An 18,612-nucleotide genomic window follows, 5' to 3' on the forward strand; every position below is an offset into this window, starting at 1 on the left:
GCGCGCGATCTTATGTTCGAACTCGGCCCTTGTCTGGGCTGCCTGAGCGGGGAGTCGGTGGTGGCTGCGGATGAGTTCCTGCCCCTGGTGGATCTTCTGGTCAGAGTGTAGGGGGTCTCGCCCTTTAGTACTACTCCGAACGCTGGATACTTGGCTGTATCCAGATTCGATCTGGTGGGGGAAGGGTTGCTCCTCTGGTCGGTGGGGTGCCGTTACCAGAGCGAGCTCACCTGACTCCTGCTCCATCTCTGAGCGTCGCAAGTCCTCTGATCCGGCTCGAAGGACCAAATTGTAGCGAAGCTTGTTGGCTTGCTGGAGGCGAAGCGTTTGGGCTTGCCTCGTGAAGTGTGCTGGATCGTGGATGAGGGCTCACGGGCTGTGACCGATCAGAATCACGGAGATGGAGGTAGGGACCGAATTGTCGGTCCTGGGACTCGGTTGAAATACCACTGGGATGATTGGGTGTAAGGCAATCAGGCACCAGGGCCTGGCCGGTTGGAAGATGGCCAGGATTCAGTTCGGGTCCGGGTTTGGTCGCGGTGAAGGTTGACATTATTAGGGTTGAGGGAATCTCTGGAATCAAGCTGGAATCTCTTGGATGAGGTTAGTCAAGCCTAGAAGTGAGTCGTCTTAAAGTTAATATCCCAGTTGTGGCTTATATGCTCGCGTTTCGGTGTATGACATCACGTCATTGGTGATGTCACAACGTTCTAGGGAGCTATGACATCATCGATGTTACGTCTGACATTGCCGATGACCTCACAGGTGAGCTCTATGCTATGACATCATCGGTGTCATTGTTGATGATGTCATCATCATCACGTCGTGGCGCGCCGGCTGGTGGGCATCGACTGCCCCAAGAACAGGCTTGACGGTGGGCCATTATGGGCCCTTTTCTACAAATATATAATAATATATATAATAATAATCTATAAATAACTATAGAATAATAATAGTACTGTTATCTAGTCTCTTTTTGAGTATCACTCACAGTGATTGTTGTATAAAGATACAACAATCACTGTGAGTGATACTCAAAAAAGCAGGGGTAGAGGCAGAGAGGCACATGGTCACATTGCGGGCAGACAAATCTGGTCTCCTTTCGGTGTCCCTTCGCTGCGCAGTGCGCACATTTCCGATTTGCCTTGCTCTTGGTGGGCGGGACTTTCACCGGCTGTGGCACATGACCCGCAAAGTCTACATTCTGCCTCACTGAAGCTGACCGTTGGCGTGTGTGTCTTGGCGTCTTTCCTGGAGGAAGAGGAGGTGGCTCGTCTGCCGGAGGAGGAGGGGGGGGGCAAGCAGATGTCGCCTCCGTCCACGATTTCACCACAGACAGGGTGAAGTCTTTGAGGACTTTGCAGCTGGACGTGGGGTTGCATTTCCTGTACAGAGTAAATGCATTGCTCATTGCAATCTGCATGAGGTAGACCACGAACTTGGAGCTCCATTTGGACGTCTTCCTCACAAATGGATAGTAGGAGATCTTCTGGTCAAGTCGATCAACCCCACTCATGTACTGGTTGTACTCGACAACACATGCTGGCTTGCTCTGCAGGACCCGTTCACTTTGCCCTTTCTCTTTCACCGCCACAGTCTTCATGACATCCTGGTGGAAGGTGGAGATCATCCTGACGATGCGCTTGTCCCGCCATGCCAGGAACATCACCCCATCGTCATGACGAGCGAGTCGTTCACCTACTCGCAGATCCGACATGGTCACCTGCCGGATGGACGCAGGTTCGCCCCTCTTCACCCGGAGTGTCCCAGCTGAGTGCATCTGGAGGCTGAGGAGACGTCGGCTCACGGTCCCGCTGTTGTAGAAATTATCCATCCAGAGACGGTAGCCATAACCCTCAAGGCCGGCAATGAGGAACTGCACGGTGTCCAGTAGGGTGCTGTGAATTCCACAGTAGGGTTTCATTGCATAGCAATACCCGTTTTCTGAATCACACAGAATATAGCTCTTTATTCCGTACTTTATCGGTTTTGCCGGATTGTACACACGGAAACGTAGCCTCCCCCTCCACAACAGCATCCCTTCATCCACACTAATGTTTTGTGAGGGCTGGTACATTTCCTTGAACTTGGAGAGGAGCAAGTCAAGGATGAGCCGCACTTTGTGGAGCCGGTCGGTGGCATCGACCCTCTCATTGTCACAGAAATGGAGAAAGCGCCATATCAGCTGGAACCTGTTGCGGGACATTGTCTTCCTGAAGTATGGGGTCTCCATCGCCACATCAAGAGACCAGTAGTCCGCAATCTTGGGCTTCTTGATAAGGCCAGTGAGGAAGAGGAGCCCCAGGAATCGCTTCAGCTCTCCCACAGACAGCGGTTGCCAGGCGTTTACCCGGGTGTAGGGCATGTGCAGCTGATCCAGCACGGCGATGCACTGTTTAGCATAGATGTTGGTCTGCTGAACAATGATCTGCAGCAGCTCATCACAGAGGAACAGCTCCAGGAAATCTGCCGGCTTGTCTGACTGTAGTGATGCAGCCGCATTCCTGGGACCTGGCATTGCTGTGAAGGGGAAGACTGTCGGGCTCCAGTCTGGCATCGTATGCCAGCGTGGAGAGTCCTCCTGACGAGGCTTGCCCGCTGAAAAATGAAATAAAAGGTTTTTCTTCAGACAATTGTGATATGTAAAAAAGCTGTCTTTTTTCCAATAATTAGAAGCCTTGTGTTGACAATAATAATAATAATAATAATAATAATAATTGATATTATTATTATTATTATTATAGATGAGCTGGCTGCATACGTGACATGAATTTCCTGTAAAGTATCTATAGATTCTCACCTCTTGAAGACCCTCTCTTCCCAACTGCAGATGCCCGCACGCGCTCAGTCGTCACCACCTCCTCCTCCTCCTCCTCCACCACCTCCTCCTCCTCCTCCTCCTCCCCTGTAGTCAAAGTGAGTTTATAAAATATGATACATTCTTGAGGGAAAAAAGTTTATGTTTTCAATATCAGATGAATAATTGTAATTCTAAAATGGCTTATATCTCACCTTCGTCACTGGACTGCAAGCGGGCACGACGAAAGCTGGCGGGAGCACCTGCCTCTTCATCGTCAGTCCCCTCCTCAGAGCTGTGCTGCAACTCTGAAATTTTATATTTTACATGGTATTAGTAGGCTAATTCAGGATTGTTATTCTTACCAAGCTTTGTGTTGACAAAAATAAATTGATGAATAAGTGTGTGCGTTTTTTTTTGTTTTTTTTTACATTATTACCTCCAATGGTTTGTTTACTTGCTGGCCAGTGATGCCTGTTCCTATATAGATACTGTACTGTAAGTCACATGTTTAGATTGTTCTCATGGTTTCCTTTTGTCCTGACAAATACATGGTGGATGAGTTGAGTTCCCTCCCCCTCCCTCCCCTGATATGTGAAGCGCTTTGTGTGTCTAGAAAGGCGCTATATAAATCCAATCAATTATTATTATTATTATTATAGATGTAGCTGGCTGTATACGTGACATGAATTTCCTGCAAAGTATAGGTTCTCACCTCTTGAAGAAGACGCCATCGCCACATCCCCCTCCTCTGAGCCTCTCTGAGGCGCCAGATCAGTCTCCTCCTCCTCCTCCTCCTCATCAAACTCGTCAGAGTCTGTAGTCAAAGTGAGAGTTTATAAAAATAAGATACATGATATGTGTTTTCAATATCAGATGATTTTTTGAAAATCGATTCATCTCACCTTCGCTGGAATCCAGGTGGGCATGACGAGGTGGTGGATGCCAGTCACCATCCCTCGTGTTGGATTCCGCAGGATCCGATGAAGGATCGGATGAGGGGTCCTCGGAGTCAGTCTCCGGAAGATCTCTCTTCCTCACGGCACGGCAGAGGGCCTGCTCCAGCGTAAGCTGGCCAGCTCCGGGCCTAGGCCGTCTGCGCCTGGGCATACTGCTAATCTACACGCCTACACCTGGCTATAAACTAGCTAACAGACACACAGACAGAGACAACTACACACACACACACACACACAGACAGACAGACAGACACACCGACACCAACACCAACACCGACACTTATTTTTTTTGTTTTTTTTTGTTTTTTTTTTCACAAACACACTACTAACTAAGAGCTAATCTACTGCTAACGCTAACTAACACACGCGATCTCCCTCCCACACACACACACACACACACACTGTGTGTGGTTTGTGTGTCTCAGACACACAAACCACTCACCAAACACGCCAAACACTCAAATCTACTCACCACACAATCTCACAAACTGATCTAAATATAATCTATCGCTAATGACTATGCTAAATACTCGCTAAATACTCGCTATGCTATGGATATGCTCAAGAGGAAATAAACGGACCGAGAGGAAGGGAAGACAAGGAAGGAATGGCCGATTGTCGCGCTCTCAAGAAGAGAAAGGCAGCGCCCTGACGCAGGAAGGGGGGGGGCAGCACTGCATCGCGTCAAGATTGCGCCGATTTACGCATCCGATTCTTGTAGGGATTCATGTTGAATACTTGCCCAAGGTCCTAAACGATCTAAAAATTGAATAAAAGCAATTTCGAAAAAAAGACGCCATACGGCGTCTTTGGCACCCAAGCGAGATTAATAAAAAGACGCCGTACGGCATCCATGGCACCCAAGGTGTTAAAAGGGACTATGTAGTGATTTTTTTTGTCCACTAGATGTCGCCATTTTCCCTCTAAATCTGGTTTAAAAAGGCCCAAATTTTTTTGGGCGGCGGCCTTGCGGCCGCCACCAAATGGTCCGCCCCCTGGCACACCCTCTCTTTCTGTTGCACACCCAATGTGTCAAGTCTGGCTACGCCACTGTTTTAAAGCCTGTGATCCTGTCGGTATGGAAGGTGCTTTTGGGAGACGACTCGAGTCGAGGCCCTGGTCAAGATGTCACAGCTCAAGCCGAGTATATTTTAACATACAGATAATAGTTGACTGAATGACCTCCTTCCCTCCCCCCAGGCTCATATGGAAAGAGACATGAGCGCCCTGCGGATGTACGGGGAGGACAAGTATGAAGGCGCGGCCGGCAGTCAGTATGGCAAGAAGCAGCGGGGGGAAAGGCGGCGGAAGAAGTTGACGAGTGAGTTCAAAGTGGAGGACCAGCCCTGGATCCTCGACGTCAACGGCCGAGCTGGCAAGAGGTGGGGACAAACACGATTCTTTAACTCTGTCTCTCACTCTTCCCATCTCAAACGGACTCGAACTCACTGACTTTCTCTTTCTTTCTTTCTCAATAGGCTTGCATGTTGTCGTCATAATCTAAACACACTTACTTTCACAAATTAGGGTCAATGCACTCATATTTGAATGCATTGGGAATGACTCACTAATCCAACTTTCCATGCAGTAGATGTGGAAATTCCTTTTTAAACTCGTTTAGATCTTAAACAGTAAACCCCCAGAATGTGTTAGTACTGTGGAGTTCACATGCATCCCTTGCTGTGGCTCAGTTTCAGCCAAAAACCTGGGATCTATGCAGGAAAGATGGGAAAAAAACAGTTGCAAAGCAACTATAGCCGCTAGGTAGCGAAAAATTGACTTTCACACCATTTTAGGGCTGGGCGATATGGACCAAATTAAATATCACGATATGTTTGATCACATACTGCGATATCGATATTGCAACCATATTTTAGGGATGACTATTCATGCTTTTGCAAAATATTTACACAATGAGATTTTTGATCAATACAGTAATGTGGATATAATAATAGAATAGTCTGGTAAGTTCAGAAGATTTTACTGTAATGCCATATCACAATATTACCATAACCAATAATGTAAGACTACTATAGCTTGTCCCGTATCACAATATAGATATATATTGCCCAGCCCTAATCTAATAAACAGCAATATGTCCTGGGTCAAAATGTTCCCATGTGAAAGCTTAGGAACCTGATATGCATCGTTTTGTGTGCAATATAGCCACTCTCTCCCTCTTGTCTGTTTGTGTGCGGTTTTTACAGCTTCAAAGGTCCAAAGAAGGGCGGTGTTACAGAGAACGCATCCTACTACATCTTCAAACAGTGTCCCGATGGGGCCTTCGAGGCTTTCCCCGTGCACGGCTGGTACAACTTCACACTGCTGCCCAAGCACCGCAAGCTCAAGATCAAGGAAGCTGAGGAGGAGTGGGGCAGGTGAGGAAGGATTGGGTGTCTGTGATGCAGGGAGGGGGGTCGGGAAAGAGATTGAAGACGTGCGCAGTGGGGAAGGAGTGGCACGCAAAGTAGCTCATTTGTGTTTTGGAAAGAATTTGTGTGTGAGAGAGAGTTGTATTTGGATGCATAAGTGGAGCAGACAATTTGAACTTAAAATGTAGTTCACATGCACACATACACAGAGTCGGAAATGACCACGTGCCAAGCACCAAATACCAGTCAAATGTGTCTTTGGCTGATAAATCAGTAAGTGTCCCACTAATATTTGAAAGCCTTGCTTCTGTCCAGTCTTTGCCTTTCTTCAAAAGGTTTGGATCACTGTGCCTGACCATGAGTGGCTCTGTATCAAACAGGCTTTTGATTAGCTGCCTGTATCTAAACTAAACTGTTCCTCCTGTTTCTCTGCTGTCTGGATGGTCAACTAGCCTAACATCGGTAAAAAAATGAAAGAAAGAAAAAAGTAGATGAATATGGCTTTTGGCAGGTACTGTTTATATGTTTACCAGCAGGTGCGTCAGAAAGTGGATTTTGGACATTGCATTTATGATGCCTGCCCCCCGCCCCCTACAGGAGGAACAAGGTAGTGAACCACTTCAGCATCATGGCGCAGAGGCGTCTGCGGCCCGGCGACGAGGACGAGGACGAGACCGAGAAGGCGGGGAAGAAGAAAAAGAAGAAGGGCGACCTGCGCATCCACAACCTGGAGAGGGGCAGCGACGACAGCGACAGCAGCGACAGCAGCGACAGCAGCGACAGCAGCGTGGGAGAGGGTAAAGCTGCGTTCACACCGACCTATTAAAGTTTGTTGCTGGAGTCGAGTTTACATACAAAGTCAATGCAAACGAGCGATTGAGCGTATATTCGCCTGGGAGAATAATCGCTGGGCGTCCGAGCGGCAGAGACAGAGCGACAGGGAGAAAATACGCTCGTCGCTCAAGATGAAATATTCCAACTCGAGCGAAAATACGCTGGCATCAGTCGCTCGCTGTTCAATGCTGATTGGCTGCCGTGTGAGAGCGAGTCAAGGATCACACTGGCTTGGAACAAACCGCTGGTTTATTGTGTGGCAACAAACCACATTGACAGGCTGACAGCTGACATGAAGTGAAGTCTGTACTACCGGTATGCAGCTCGCATTAGGAGCACGCTGATAGGCTTAGCTTGTAAACAATGACGGTGGCTCGTAGTGGACAAACAGCATGACATTGCGTAACGTTATATCCCCCACATGTCCGTCATTTCGTGTGCCTGTTGATGAGCGATTTAAACAGAGCGACAGAGCGATTCCAAAGGGTTGACTTGAGCGACAGAGCGAAAAATAAATATCTCGGTGTGAACGCCCCTTAAGGAGGAGAGAGAGGTGGGCTGTGACTGAGGAAAGCAAAGGATCCTGAGACAGAGAGAGAGAGGTTGTGAAAGAGAAGTAAAAACCAGCCACTTCAAATGTAATTGTAGTAAAGCATTTTAAATGTCTCCTCATTCTGTTCTGTTTGTAATAATAATTAATAATAATTGATTGGGTTTATATAGCACCTTTCAAGACACTCAAAGCGCTTCACATATCAGGGGAGGGAACTCAACTCATCCACAACCGATGTGTAGCACCCACCTGGGTGATGCACGGCAGCCAGTTTGCGGCAGAACGCTGACCACACATCAGCTATCATGGTGGAGAGTTGAGGACTGAATGTGGCAGTTAAGTAACGAGGGATGATTAGGTGGCCATGATTGAAGGAAGGCCTGTGTGGGAATTTAGTCAGGGCACCGGGGTGACACCCCTACTCTTATAAAGAGTGCCGATGGGATCTTTAATGACCACAGAGAGTCAGGACCTCGGTTTAACGTCTCATCCGAAGGATGGACGTTTGCTTCTTCCCTCCCTCCCTCTCTCACCATTATTCCTCCCCATGCTCTTCTCTCTTGACACTGCCTGGGCTCCCCTCCTGCTTATATGTCTTCCTTCCTCCCCTGCTTCCTTCCATCCATCCCCTGGACCAGATGGAGAGAGCAAGGCGAAGGCAAAGAAAGAGGAGGGGAAAGGAAAGAAGAAGAAGAAGAGAAAGGGCAGTGACGATGAGCCTCACGATGAGGCCCTGGATGACACTGATGACGGCGACTACGAGGGCATAGGGGTGGACTACATGTCCGACGAAAGCAGGTCAGATTCAATGCATTCTTATACACACACACTCATACACACCTTATGGACACGTCACACATGTATAAAATATTTGTTATGCCTCCGCAGGTGATAGATGTGGCTGCCTGTAAGCATTATGTTTTCAGGTTGTACGTCCCATGCTCGTTAACACAATATCTCAGGAACACCTTGAGGGAATTTGTTCAAATTTGGCTGAAACATCCACTTGGACTCAAGGATGAACTGATTAGATTTTGGTGGTCAAAGTTCAAGGTCATTGTGCCTTGAGGGGCGTGGTGAGGGAAAGGGGTGGGGCTAGAGAAAAATGGGTCAGAAAATGGATAGGAAGGTCTTAAGGTGCGTTCACACCGACCTATTAAAGTTTTTCGCTGGCATCGAGTTTACATACAAAGAGTGATTGAGCGTATATTCGCCCGGGAGAAAAATCGCTGGGCGACAGAGACAGAGCGATAGGGCGAAAATTCGCTCGTCGCCCCAGATTAACTATCCCAACTCGAGCGAAATTACGCTGGCAAAAGTCGCTTGCTGCTCAACGCTGATTGGCTGCCGTGTGAGTCAAGGATCACACTGGCTTGGAACAAACCGCTGGTTTATTAGTGTGGCAACAAATCGCATTGACAGGCTGACAGCTGACATGAATCAGAATCACTTTTATTGCCACAGTATGCAAGTTACATATGAGGAATTTGTCTTAGTGTCTGTTTGCAGCGTAGCGGTCACATCAATATACAGAGATAAGAAGTAGGAAGATAACTAAAGACAATCACAAAGTTGCAAGTGCGATCAAATCGAGTAAATATATACAATATGTACATGAGTGGTGAAGTGTTCTCTGGATGATAAATATGAATTTGCGTTGAATTTACATGAGATTTACAGACTGAGTTAAATAGACGTTAAATAGGCAGTGGATTTTGTGGAGTCTCGGTAACCTACTGCTTGACAGGTGAGAGCAGGAGGACAACCAGCCACCACAGTGACGTCAGAGCCGGGGAATCCCGACAGAAACGGTGTCTAGGCCGCGTCATCAACAACAGGTACTTCCCCAATTTCATGTTGAATCAGTGGGACCGCTGACAGCCGGGCGCGCTTAGGAGCAGAGCGCACGGCTGGAGCGGATCCCCCAATTAAGGGCCATAGAAAACCAGACACCGCTCTGAACCTCACTGTGTGGCTGGTTTTCCTCCAGAAGGAAGCTCCTTGCTGTCGGGCGGTAAGTACATTTCCCGATCCTCTCCCTAAACATTCGCATGTGATTATATTGCTGTTACCTGACCCAGACTCTCTCCTCTCGTTCCCAGGCACGATATTGGAGCAATTAAAAATGAGGAAGTGAGGCCGGGCTACGTGGTGGGGAGAACACCCCTACGGAGCCGCAGGCTAACCCTGGCCGAATGAGTTATAGTTCCCTGATGTCCCCGAGAAGGGATGAACTTTCTTTTTGAGTTAATAAAACAACGCATATTGCGTTTAAAACCTGCTTTTGACTACTGACTTGAATCAGAGTTCCCACAATTTACATGAATTTACAGTCGGAGTTAAATAAGAGTTTACATTAAATGTACATGAAATTTACAGGCTAAGTCAAATAGGCATCAAATGTGCAGGGAATCTACATGAATTTACAGTCCCAGTTAAACAGGAGTTTAGGAGGAGGTAGTGAGTTTGTGTGTGCGGGGGCGGGTGGTTGGTGAGGTCCTTGGCGGAAGGGGTTTCCGGGCCTTGTTGGTGAGGCTGATGGCGGTTGGGAAGAAGCTGGTCTTGTGGCGGGTGGTTCTGGTCTTGGCAGACCTCAGTCTCTTGCCGTGGGGGAGTGTCTTAAAGAGTTTGTGGCCAGGGTGGGAGGGGTCAGCCATGATCTTGCGAGACCTCTTCAGTGTCCTGACTGCATGCAGGTCCTGGAGGGATGGCAGGTTGCATCCGATTATCCTCTCAGCGCAGCGGATGATGCGCTGAAGTCTGTTAGTGTCTTTGAGAGTGGCAGCAGCATACCAGACGGTGATGGAGGAGGTGAGGATGGACTCAACGATGGAGGTGTAGAAGTGCACCATCGTGGCCTTTGGCATGAAGTGAAGTCTGTACTACCGGTATAGATACGCAAGCTCGCGTTATGAGCACGCTGATAGGCTTAGTTTGTAAACAACTACAGTGGCTCGTAGTGGAAAAACATCATGATATTACCTTTTCATCCTGTCTAACGTTAGCCAGATGTCCGTCAATTCTTGTGCCTGTTGACGAGCGATTTAAACACAGCGACAGAGCGATTCCAAAGGGTTGAATCGAGCGACAGGGAGAAAAATAAATATCTCGGTGTGAACAAAGCTTTACAGAGTCGGGGTTTGAGGGGTGGGTAGGGGGAGTGGCTCGGGGATGTGGGTTGTGGGAAGGGGGCGGGGCTAGGGATATGAAGGTCGTAGAGATTCGGGATTTGAGGGGTGGGTTAGAGGGAGTGGCTAGGGGTATGTGGGTGGATATGGTTAGAACCATTTTCCATGTTGAAAACGATTAGCCATGTTGTTGAGGTACCCCCAAACATTGCCTAATGCCTCAAATACACTACCCAATTCTGACCAACTCTGAACATCTTTCACAGATTTTGAAAGACTGGGGAGTTTACACTACAAGACTTTTTCATTAAGATTTTTTATCACGACTGAACAACTGATTGAAATACACTATACGACTCAGACCGCCTGGAAATCACTGTTTGAAATACACTAGCCGATTGTCTCCATGACGACTCTCTCCAACTGAACATCACCTCACCAAAACTCTCGCGAGAGCGAGAGTTAAGCCATCCCGCTGTCAGGACTGCTCTGTGCTCATCTGCGACACACAGTTAGATTTTAGTTTTAAAATGCAGTTCTCGGCTTACTACCACAGCTTATCGCCTAGTGATAAGCAATGTTATGCATCGAAATTAACGTTGGTTAATGGGATATGTCTTACAGACCCATACGCACTGGCGCTGTCAATTGGCCAAGCCTAGTGGCCAGCAATACATATCGTGCATTCAGGGCCGTAACCAGGGTTCCGAAATAGGGGAGGTCCCTTTTTTAGCCATATTTAGAGTAATATATCATTTTAAATCAACATTAGGATTATACTGTTGTGATGTCATTATTCAGTATATTCTCTTTCATGTCACCACCTGCTCAGCTCTCCTGTCAACATAATTGTAACTAACAAACACAAACTGTTTTAGCCAAATTCATATCAAAATGACACCTACAAACACAGGTACACAACCCAAGCCGTACACAACACACAAAGTCATCATCGATAATAATAAAAAACATACAGAGGGACATTTATTTATTCCTGATAGGAACGATTGAAAAATAAAATAAAATATATTATGTTGTTTTTAACTTTACACCACCTCTTTTTGTTACTTATTGGGTCATGAAACTGAAACCATGCATATAGCCACCTGCATACCTGACTTCGGGAGCTTGGCAATTGTCACACAGGTAACATTACTTAAGAGACAGACTAGACACTTACTTTCTTGGTTGTTGCTAAAAAATCTGTCAGTGTCACTCACTGTCTGTCGTTCACTCGCTCACTGTCTCGCAGCTCGCTCACCTTCAATTATCTCGCCAGGCAGACAGACAGTCATCACTCACCACCATGCTGCTGCTCTCTCGGAATCAAGTTACCGCGGACGCGGCGTCAGATGACTTCCTGCCTGACCTGCCTTTCGTTTCAAAATAAAAGCGATCCCGTGTTTTTCATGCTTTTCCATGCAGATTGTTTTATAAAAATAAAAATAAATTCTCTGAAATATTAGGGGAGGTCCGGACCTCCCCGTCCTCATAGCTAGTTACGGCCATGCGTGCATTCCTTTATAACTGGGGATAGCGTAGATAATTATTCTGTAACTTGCAAAGATATATTGTTATGTTGATAATGCACACAACTCAATAATGACATTATGTAACATTACTTGGTCGTTAACTAACCGAGCGATGTGGCTGAGCAGCCTACAGCTTCAGGCAGCTTACCTGATTATGAAGAGCACTACAAAGTCGGGCATTTTTAATGATGTCCTCGTTCCAATCAGTTCAACTCAATAATGACATTATTTAACGTTACTTGGTTGTTAAAGCAGCTACGAGCAACTTTTTCGATTGTTATTAAACAGTATAAATTTAATATCAATGCATCACATCTTACCTCTAATAGTCGACGAGACCAAAGCCGTGTGTATCTGAGATTGCTCCCTTAGGTGATTATTAAGTCTATAGTCTGTCTAAACTCGCGCCAACAGGGGGCTCTCTAGAGCGACCGGACCGGGTAACCCGGAAGTGAAACGCGGAAGTGAAACAAGGAAGTGAAACGCAGCTGCCTTCCAACGCCGTTTGCGCTGCCTAGCAACATAACATAAACAATGTGAACGCCACGCATACTCGCGGGAACATCTCTCGTTATATTCTAACAGGTTTTTGGAAGTTATTTTGTGGTTATGGCCGAAGTGGCTGCTGCAAACCGTTTCATTTCACTTCCTGATCTGCCCTGGCTACAGACACACTAACACTGGCCGATTCACTCGGGGTTCAAGCGAGACTACTCTGCGTTGCTCTCGTCGACTATTAGAGGTAAGATGTGATGCATTGATATTAAATTTATACTGTTTAATAACAATCGAAAAAGTTGCTCGTAGCTGCTTTAACTAACCGAGCGATGTGGCTGTTACTAGCAGCCTACTACAGCTTCTGATATTAAATGAGCGAGCACTGCAAAGTCGGGCATTTTTAACGATTTCCTCTTTCGGCTTGCAACCAAAGACACCTACGGTTAGCATTAAAAGCAGTATGAGTTGACGGGATTCGGTAAAACTTTAGTCCTTGCTTTGTTGATAGTGTAACAGACTATTCAGTGTTGTGTTGTGTTCTATTGCGTGTGTGCGAGGCTGTGTATGTTCCCTCGAGTTGCGTAGAACAGGATATGTGGGGAGAAGCTTGTTATAACCTTACAGCCTGGCTCAATCGTTTATTATTTTATTAACCAAGTGTGAATAGGCGGACCCGAATACTCTGCTACAATAGCTTTCCGATTCTGGCATCGCACTGCACAACACGAAGACATGTCTTGCGCGAATAGTTTTCGGGCCACTGGAAAACTACTTGACAGGGCTGCGCGGAGTCCTTTTTTTATTCACCTTTTGTGTACCGCCCATGGTACCGCCCTCCTCTGTTTTCATTGGCTGTTGATGGAACATTGAGTTGAGTCCAGTTGGGTTGAGTCGGTGGAGCAGTATACACTATGCGATATCAGCGGCTGGATTTCAAACATGTTTGAAATAATCGTGTGGCTCCGACTGGCGTCATCTGGCAGTTTACACTAGATGATTAGAAATCTGCACCCAGTTTACACTAACCGATTTCGGTGCTAATTGGTGCTAAGACTGCAGACAACTGGCCACATCTGGGGACAACTAGAGCCAACTAGAGCCAACTAGAGCCATCTGAGCCCAACTGGAAATCCTATGTAAAATCCTAGAAAATGTCTTGTAGTGTAATATATAAACTTTATTTCTTAATCTCAGCTTAAAGTGCCATAAGGCTGAAACACCACTGTGCTGTGGGCTTCAAGGTATTTGTGCTTGTATGAATCTGGACAGACATGGATGTATGCAACTTGACTTGTTGCTGGAGGCATACAACAGTGAGGCGGTTATTTCTATTTATTTTTTTAACGCCTATCTTATGACATGCACAGCTTTGCACACATTAAATGTTGTCCCCAATTTCAGTTCAGAGGAGGAGCCAGAGAAAGGAAAGCCCAGCAGCAAAGGAGATGACTACCCCAAAGGTCAGAGAACATAAGCAAATATAGATCATATAAAGTATTAATACATCAGCAATTTTAGCACCCATTAATTGTAATCAAATTGTCTTTAGACAGTGATGCCACTGTATCATGGGTTGGTTAAGGATTCAATAAATCACACGGATGTGAACCCATTTACACTGCAAGTGGGTCTGTTTTCACCAGCAAAGTCCTCCCTTTTTGGATCGATGACATTGCTATCTCATAATTGCTAAGAATTCTCTAAGGTGATGAATATTATGAGAATGCACATTGCCTATGTTTTTACCTCACCAAAAAGTGTGTAGACATGTATGTAGTTTGTTTTTTACTTTTGGCACTTTAAATGAATGATTGCCAACTACACTGATTTCCTTCTAAAACATTTGTCCCTTGTTTGTAGGAATTGATGAGGCATCTGAATGTGAGTTAGAGAGCGAGGAGGAGAAACAGAATGAGGACAAAGCAAAAGAGAAGGAAGATGAAGGAAAGAAGACCTCAGTCCAAACGGAGAAGAAGAAAAAGGGTACAACATAAATCTAGGACAGATGACAACTTGACAAAATACATATTTGAGTGAGAACCTAATTAATATGAGCAGTGTTGTTAATGATGCCTGATGCTTCAGCTGAATCTGTGTTGAGTTGTGTGGACTTGTGTGTCGCAGACAGCAGCGGAGAATCAGACAGCTCGGACGACAGCGACATCGAAGGAGAGGCAGTCTCTGCTTTGTTCATGGTGGTAAGAGTGAGTGAGTGTGTGTATGACTGGATATGGACGCATGCTATAGTATAGTAGTGTTTTCTTATTCAAAAACCTGCATTACCTGACCAGCTTTACCGTTTGTGTTCTTGCATCATTGGCTTCCACTGTTGATTATTTGCATAATTTCACATTGATGAATAATAAAATAATCGTTAGCCCATATTAACAATTTTGCATTTGAGTTCTGTCAGAAAAGGTTTTCTTTCTCTGCCGTTGTTACATGTACAACTTGCACGTAGGTGTGGATAACCAGGATGGGTGTGTTCAATATGTAACAAATTAATCTTCATTGGCTGTTGCATGTGCTGAAAATAAGACATCGCTAATGTAGTTCTGTCACAGTAATCTCATGATCTCTAATTTTCTCAATTCTATCTCGTTCACGTGGTGTGCCTTTCACCCGCCCCGCCCCCCAACTAACTCCTCTTTGTTTCTCTTCTTCTTTGGAAGACCAATTTAAAAACACTGAGGGCACGAACAACAATGAAATCCTTTTGTATTTCAATCCGTGGGGTGAAGCTCTGGAACAGTATGGATGCTGTGCTCAAATAATGTTTAAGCGTGAACCATTTCAAAAAAATATATAAGGAACATTTATTTAAAAGGTACAAGTTGTGTATATGAAGCGATTAATAGCATGGTATGATTATTTATATTGTATATATATTATAATATGCACTATTAGTTAATTGTATTGTACATAATATTACTCTGTAAATACGCAAATTGGTATACATATTATTAATGGTATATTATATTTAACATATTAATAATTAATAATTTATTCACTAGAACTATAAATTATATTTATTATACAAGGTATGAATGTATTTGTATATATATATTTCTATATATGTGTGTATGAACATATATGGTTTATTGAGAATGTAAATAGTATAAAAGTGGAAGAATGTGAACTGTGGACTGGGGGTAGGACTAAATTTTAGTGTACTTCATCCTACTCCTTTTCGGACCTCGTTGCTGTCACGTATTCTGATTATTATTGTTTATTTTATTTTTTATTTTTTTCGTCTTCTTTTCTTTCTTTTTTTCACTTATAAATATATATAAATTGTAACATTGATACTACTTGTGTATATATATATATTACTATTTCTTTTTTTTGAAAGTCCGAAATAAAGCTTTCATTCATTCATTCATTCATTCATTCATTCATTCATTCATTCTCTTTCAGAAGAAGCGCACGCCTCCGAAGCGTGGAGGGGGGCGTGGCTCCGGTGGCAGCTCCAGGATTGGCAGTCGTCCCGGGACACCGTCCATAGACTCCGCCTCCACCTCCAGTACACTCCGTGCTGCCGCCAGCAAGCTGGAGCAAGGTGTTCGCACATACACGCCCACACCAAATGATACAATCTACTCCATAGCCAATTTGTGAATGAAAGACACTTGACAGATGTTTTGATTCTTAATCGGAGTATGAAAATGCCAAAGGTGAGCTGAAATCCCTCCCTCCCTTGGCTACAGGTAAGAGGCAGCCCCCGGGCCCTGTCACTGACTCACCGGCTGCCAAAAGGCTGAAGATGGAGCCCAGCAGTCAGAGCCCCGCCCCCTCTGGAAAGAGCACACCCCAGCCCCCATCAGGCAAATCCACCCCCAGCTCCAGGTACACAAGCTAAACAATCTTTCCTAATGTCTCCAAGCATTATAGCGATATTAATTCTCAGCAATTTACAGACTGAGATGACTGAATAATATTAAAAGTTGCAAATGCTGACATTAAAAGACAAAAAGGAGCTTTCATTTAGATGTAAAAATGCTACTCTGCTTCTCCTCTGCCCCTCAAAATCGTCTCTTCACCATCCATGTACCCCACAGTGATGTGCAGCTGACAGAGGACGCAGTCCGGCGCTACCTGATCCGCAAACCCATGACCACCAAAGACCTGCTGAAGAAGTTCCAGACCAAGCGCACAGGCTTGAGCAGCGAGCAGACGGTCAACGTGCTGGCGCAGATCCTGAAGCGCCTTAATCCTGAGCGCAAGGATGTCAATGACAAAATGCACTTCTACCTCACTGAGTGACCAAAGGACACTGGGGGGTGGAGGGGTGGTAGGAAAATGTAGTGGTGAGGGGCTGACTGTGATGTATTTGAAACTAACGATAAAATAAGACAAAATAGTAAAAAAAAAATGGGGGAGGCAAGACCCAGTAAGTAAGACCTGTGGTTATTTGAAGGCTTATAAGTTGTTTTTCTTTGCTAGACACTTTTTCAATCAAATCTAAAATGTGCTACTGTGTCCAGTTGTTCTTGGTATCACATAGGTGGTGCTAACTTACCCAATACTATTACTAATACTAATACTAATACTACTGTTCAGATTCAAACCTCTCTTTTTCATTGTCTATGAGCTTCTGCAAAGCCTGATAGTTCTCATTATAAAAATGGATAGTTCTGATTTTTAGAACCTGAGACCTATTTGCTAATTTACCAATGATGATGATTGGTAGATTCCTTTCTCAGCACAAGCCATGCTGCAAGCTGACTGTTTCAGTGAGCCTCAGTCAGCTTGCACAGACAGACAGATGAGACATGTTTGTGAGGAAAGCCACTACACCCAGCACACAGTGTTCAGGTGACAGTGACAGCAGCTTTTCAGCCAGTAAATGGGCTGAAGTCATTTAGTTCCCTGTGGATGCTCGCTTTTGCTACTGGAACCTTTCACCACTCATGTCACCAGGGTGGGAATTTCTTTTTGTCATTTTAGGGGCGTGGCCATCTGGCCTTCGGTGTCGCACATTTTTTTAGTGCACAAGATTCAATAGAGCAATGTCAATAGAGTCTATTGACATCGTGTGGAGCGATTTCTCTGAAATGTGTGTTAAAATGAGCCAATGACACATCCTTTGCATAGGGCAGGCTAATTAAACCGAGATCACTGACGCTTTTAAAGCAACTGACAGTAGCAGGCTGGTAGCAGGGCACTAGCTGCCAAGGTGGCCTTAGGGATCTCAGGGCATCACGGCCAGAGGGAGGGGCAATGGCGGCCGTGGCCTCCAAGTAATTCCCACGCTGCATGTCACCCTTCTAGAAAGTAGACTTATTTTTGTCTCTAGATGTTTAGAAATCCATGGTTTGTTTGTTGTTTTGTTATTTTTCTAAATTGTTATTTTGAAAGATCTTGTCATATTTTGTGGGAACTGCCACATCTTTGCATGAGGATAAATCACTACAGGCAGTGTCACCAACATCATCAATAGAGTCAGTAGATACAGTATGTGTGACTTCCCTGGGTAGATAGAAGAGTCGCAATGACACAGTTCTAGTTGTAGCACACAGATGCAGTACTGTACCAGAGAATAGATGAACTGTCTTCTAGGAGAACCAGAGCCCCACACATTCACAGCAGTCCCATCCTCTATGAGCGAGACAGGGGAAAAGAAGACATAGCATGTTACTGTGTGTGTTATGTGTTTGTGCTCATTCAGTGCATGTTCAAACATATGGGCACGCATGGGTCTGAGATACTCACGTTTGGCTGTGTACGTCTTGTTCACGAGTGCTGACAGCACATGGCCATTTTCTATGTTGAAGTTGTCGTGAGGGCCAAACACGTTAGTCGGGATGACGGCCGCACACACACACACACACACACACACACGCGCGCGCGCGCGCAGAATACATTGGTATGTGACTTTACTATTGATTCAAAATTCCTTGGCAATGCTCATTTTAATGCATTTTAATTATTTAATTGGA

At 45.3% G+C, this 18,612-nt stretch overlaps 1 protein-coding gene across 1 annotated transcript in view; it reads left to right on the top strand.

The window, feature by feature from the left end:
* Positions 1–16,936, top strand: part of LOC310771298 (general transcription factor IIF subunit 1-like) — a gene marked incomplete at both ends in the record, with an annotated part of 32,026 nt that extends 15,090 nt beyond the window's left edge. Inside the window, 10 exons of the mRNA XM_083663942.1 lie at positions 4,957–5,138; positions 5,964–6,134; positions 6,726–6,925; positions 8,154–8,313; positions 14,075–14,133; positions 14,534–14,656; positions 14,798–14,871; positions 16,091–16,232; positions 16,381–16,519; positions 16,732–16,936. Of these exons, the coding sequence (XP_083520068.1) occupies positions 4,957–5,138; positions 5,964–6,134; positions 6,726–6,925; positions 8,154–8,313; positions 14,075–14,133; positions 14,534–14,656; positions 14,798–14,871; positions 16,091–16,232; positions 16,381–16,519; positions 16,732–16,936 (1,455 nt within the window). The remainder of the gene's footprint in view (positions 1–4,956; positions 5,139–5,963; positions 6,135–6,725; positions 6,926–8,153; positions 8,314–14,074; positions 14,134–14,533; positions 14,657–14,797; positions 14,872–16,090; positions 16,233–16,380; positions 16,520–16,731) is intronic.
* Positions 16,937–18,612: the final 1,676 nt, after the last annotated feature.

Source organism: Poromitra crassiceps, assembly GCF_964638095.1.
Source record: "Poromitra crassiceps genome assembly, contig: HAP1_SCAFFOLD_504, whole genome shotgun sequence".
Lineage (NCBI taxonomy): Eukaryota > Metazoa > Chordata > Actinopteri > Beryciformes > Melamphaidae > Poromitra > Poromitra crassiceps.